At 30.2% G+C, this 5281-nt stretch overlaps 1 protein-coding gene across 1 annotated transcript; it reads left to right on the forward strand.

Moving 5' to 3' along the window:
* Positions 1–2371: 2371 nt before the first annotated feature.
* On the forward strand, positions 2372–4665 carry LOC101514916 (putative photosystem II oxygen-evolving complex protein PsbP-1). Its single transcript, NM_001364906.1, has 4 exons — positions 2372–2697; positions 3370–3602; positions 3805–3855; positions 4194–4665. The coding sequence occupies exons 1-4, from the start codon at positions 2445–2447 to the stop codon at positions 4452–4454; spliced, it is 798 nt and encodes a 265-aa protein (NP_001351835.1). The 5' UTR covers positions 2372–2444; the 3' UTR covers positions 4455–4665.
* Positions 4666–5281: the final 616 nt, after the last annotated feature.

Here is a 5281-nt window from a genome sequence, read left to right on the forward strand (position 1 = left end):
AAGAGATATTCATTGAAAATAAAAAATGATGAAAAAGATGTATACAAACCCTTCGAAAAACAATTTATAGAAAAATGAAACATCAAGAAATGTTTGACACGTTATTACAATTTAAGAACTAAATAATTCTCTAGAAAATAAACACAAGACTTTGACTTTTTTTTAAAAAATATAATAAATATTATCATAATTAACTCACATTACTGCAACTTTAATAATATATTATTAATTAACTATTAAGTAAAAAATTAAAATATAATAAAAAAATAAAAAATAAAAATAAAGGTCTAAAATTAAGGATCACAATCAATAATTATGACTACAAATAGTAGTCATATCTCACTTGTTGAATAAAAAAGATATTCATGCTCTATCCATATATGGATATACATTTAACGAGTTGTTAAGTATATGTGTATATCAATAGATATCTCTATATATCGTCTTTAAATATAAAAATTACTTATGTATTAAAAATATTTTTTTTTAATTATATATGTAGAATGTGTTTCCCCTCTTTTATCAACAAATAACAAGATTAAAAAAAATTAACACTTAAAAACATTAATATATTACAACATAAACAAAATGTATAGTAAAATTCCATCATAAAAATAATAGTATACAAACACATAAACAAAATGAATGACAACATACTAATTTTATTAATTTATTTAACAAGTAATGATATATGTGAATACGAGTACTACTACATTCACCTTCATTTACTATCTATTTATTTTGGCCGCATATATTTGTTAAACTATATCCACTTACTGGTAGACATCATATATTTTATTCGTAGATATCTTGCATATTGATGTTTTTGTCATGTAAATGGATTTTGTAAGAGTTTAACAACCTTGCTAGCAGGTCAAAGTCTTCTAGTCTTCTAATCTTCTGAGACATAAGAAATATATAAGTAATCATTAAATAAAGTAGATTTAAATAAGTTTTTATTTCTATAAGTATATTATATTTCGTTTTTAGTCCCTTCAAAAAATTTCTTAAAACAATGATTGCTTAGATGTTTTTAAAAATCCAAACAATGGGATCTCATTCCATACCACTCCATTTCACCCTATTCCATTAATCCAAACAATGTCTTAGGGATGACAAACTGGTTGAATCCACTTATCCAACCTGTTTTGTTCGCCTTTTAGACAGATTGAGCTGAAGATTGGAACTCACTTACCTAAGTTCGTCTGTTCCGTTTAACCTACTAAATAAATAGGGCAAACACATGATGGGGCAAATTGGCCCTTTGGACCAAATTAAAAAAAATTATTTTCTTTTATGAATTTAGTTTTTTTTTTTAACTAAGTCAACCAAACTGAAAGACTAAAAGTGGTCAACTTATGTACCTAATCCAATTAAAAACCACCACCCAAATTAAAAGCTAATAAGGATATGAGTTTTTGTAGATTGTTTAATATTGATAAATTTATTATGAGACATTTTTTATGTTAGTGGTAATTTTGTTTTGGTATTTAGCTTTGTTGATTGATTAGGATTGCATTTATCAAACCCACTAGAATAACAATTAGGTCGCTTAAACCCACTAGAAAAATATTCACTTTCATTTTGCATAGAAAATGAAGTGTTTCTCATACATTTTTCCCCCTATAATTCATATTATCATATAGAGATTACATGTTTATCAGTCCACGAACGAAATCTGTGACTTGAATTGGAATAATTTCTGCAAGTTCAATTTAGGGATGAGCTAAAACTCTAACCCTATTTATTTTATTTGAGGTTTTCAATTTTACACCCTTACAATCAATTTTATAACTGAGTAACAAACATATTATATCTGACAACAACATCTATCATCACTTATGTCAAAGACGATTTTGCTTAATTCTAATTAATGTTTGAGAAACAGAAACAAGAACGCAAGTCACTTAAAAAGGATAAAGAACAAAATTGAATAAAAATGACAAAAGACAAAATTTAAAAAACGGACAAGGACAATGAAAATGTTAATTAACCCTACACAAAATAAAAGTAATCTTTTTTTTTTAAGTGTCGTGAGAACAATTTTTTTTTAAACAAGCACATAAATTTTTCACACAAAAATAAGTGTATAATTGAAGCCTTAAACAAAAATAATGGTATCCTCAACTCTCAAACAAACCATAACAATGTCCTCTAGCACAACAATAAACAACAAACAAAATGAATGTACAATATGCCACGTGGAACCAATCACAACCCAAACAACCTTATCCCACATCACAAATGTAATCACATGTTACCAATCATCCATTCCAAATCCAATATCCAAAACCAACCACATGTTCAATGCCACATCATACACACCATATCTAAATCAAATTATTCAAAGTCCACACACACTATGCCTAAACTCTTAGCAAACATTTAATTCACAAAAGAGACTATAGTGTGTATAGACTTAATTTCAGTGAGACTCAACAAAAATGGCCTCTACACAATGTTTCTTGCACCACCAATATGCTCTTACAACTCCAACTACTAGAATTTCATCTCAACGACAAATTGTTAGCACCAAACCAAACATTGTTGTTTGCAAGGCACAGAAACATGTAGTGCAAGAAGATGATGATGATGCTGTGAGTTTTGTTTCTCGTAGGTTAGCACTTTCTGTTCTCATTGGTGCTGCTGCTGTTACTTCAAAGGCTTCACCTGCTGATGCAGCTTATGGAGAAGCTGGTATTTTTGCAAACACTTTTTTTTCTCGTGATGATTTTTTAATGGATTTTAGCCGTTGGATGAAGATTTGATTATTCGTATTCTAATTTTATTTAATCTATTTTAAAATATAATTTAGAAAATGAGTAGTCTGATCTTTATTCTAACGGTGGAGATCTAAGACTAATCATGCCGTCAAGGGATTTCAAAGAAAATAAGATGACTTGTATTCTAATTTCATTAAGAAATCAAATGAAAGCAAGTGCTTTGGTTTTGATTGAAAAATATTATTTATAGTAAGGAAAGTGTAAAATTTACTTTTGGTTTTCTTTGCAATGCTCATTATGTGCTTGATAGAGTTTAAGATTTAAGAAATTTGAGTAATCATAAAAAAAAAAAAAAAAAAAAAAAAAAAAGAAATTTGCATAGATCTAAATATTGCGCCAAGAGTATTCAATAATAACAAATATTCTGTAGCACCGGCATTTTTTATTGAACACGTGTCCCGGTGTCCGATACGACATCAACACTTAGATTAGATTCAATTAATTAATTTTCTAAAATCATTACTAGTATTGATGTGTGAGTGTCATGTCTAGTGTCTGTGTTAATACCTGTGCTTTATATTCTATGTGAAAAGTTTGAAGTGGTTTGAGAATGATAAATGTTTATGTTTGATTATTTTAATTGCAGCAAATGTGTTTGGAAGGCCAAAGACAAACACAGACTTCCTTCCATACAATGGTGATGGATTCAAACTGTTAGTGCCATCAAAGTGGAATCCAAGCAAAGAGAGAGAGTTCCCTGGTCAGGTTCTTAGATATGAGGACAATTTTGATGCTACAAGCAATGTTTCTGTTATGGTCACTGCTACTGATAAGAAGTCCATCACTGACTTTGGTTCACCTGAAGAGTTCCTATCTAAGGTCAAAAAAGAATCTGAAATTTTTTTTCTTCTTTTCTGCTTATTCTAAAGTTTTGATAAAATAAAAAATTAATATTTAATTATATATTATTTGCCTCAACATACATTAAGACACAACTGAACAATGTCTTTGAACTTTAAAGGCAATAACAACAGTTCTTGGCTGAAAACTGAATTTCAACATTTGGTTTTTCTCTTTGCAGGTGGACTATTTGCTTGGAAAACAATCCTACTTTGGCCAAACTGATTCAGAGGTAATTGGTTAATGATTTAAGACTACCATTATGACAACATGTACTGTCATGCCAGATTTCCTTATAGAATAATGCCTATTGGTGTGAAAGCAATTTGTAATATACAAAGCACTGACACGACACTGACTTGTAGACACCAATACTAATTTAAGAAAATTGAACGTAAGCACATGTGTCAGTGTCATGTCAATGTTGAATAGTGATACGTGTCAGACACCAGACACACCTTCAATTTGAAGTGTCAGTACTCAGTGCTACATAGTTTGTACCTTTTGCATTTGCAATTCATCCTTCACCAATTAGTACAACTCAACTGTTTGTGAACTTGAATTCCACAGGGTGGTTTTGATACAAATGCTGTGGCTGTGGCAAACATCTTAGAGACTTCAGCACCAGTGATTGGTGGGAAACAGTATTACAACTTGTCAGTTTTGACAAGGACTGCTGATGGAGATGAAGGTGGAAAGCACCAGCTAATTATAGCAACTGTAAATGGTGGCAAACTATACATTTGCAAGGCTCAAGCTGGTGACAAGAGGTGGTTTAAGGGAGCAAGAAAGTTTGTGGAGGACACAGCAAGTTCCTTCAGTGTTGCTTAATTAAGATAATTAAGAACTATGTGAAGGGTTGTTATGTAAATCATTTTCTTAAAAGATTTGTGCATCTCTCTTTGTTGGAGTAAGCACTTGAAATTTTAATTTTGAATGGCTTTTAACCTTCTCCCTAATTAAGAATTTTAAGTTGTTACAAGCCATTGAGAAGCATTATTATAATATAAAAGATAATAATATATCAGAAGACATCAGCCTCTTAAACGAATATAATATAAGTATCTCGAGAGATTAAGGGATTTCATCCAAGAAAAAAAGAAGCATTATGATATCTTCAAGAGTTCAAGGTTTAACTCAAAAAAAAGAAAAAAAGTTCACGCTTTGTATATAAAAAGGCTAAATTTTATTATGATGTGGATTGAAAAAAATGTATTTTCTAATTATTGGAAAGTTTGTTAAAGATAGAGGTATCAAATGGGTTAGTCTAACTCTCGTTCTGGCCCGATGGGCTCTATAAGGGTCAGATAATGTCCGGTTTGCGAAAATTGGCTATTGTACCCCCCATTTAAACCTATACCCCCCCAACATAAAATTTTTGTTGTAAAATACCCAAAATAACCCTAAAAAAAACAGTAAAACTCAAAATAAGAAAAAATTCAAACACTTTACCCCCACATTGAAAAATCCGGAAAAGTAAGTTTTCGGAAAATTTAGTTTTTACCGAAAATTTCAAGAGGATTGAAATTTCCGTTAGTTCAAAATACATACCGGAAATTTCAAAAACGAAATTTCCGGGAGGCATACCGGAAATTTGAAAAATCCGGTAGTTGTAAATTCCCGGAAATTTCGTTTTTGAAATTTCCGGTATGTATTTT

Source organism: Cicer arietinum, chromosome 5 (assembly GCF_000331145.2).
Source record: "Cicer arietinum cultivar CDC Frontier isolate Library 1 chromosome 5, Cicar.CDCFrontier_v2.0, whole genome shotgun sequence".
Lineage (NCBI taxonomy): Eukaryota > Viridiplantae > Streptophyta > Magnoliopsida > Fabales > Fabaceae > Cicer > Cicer arietinum.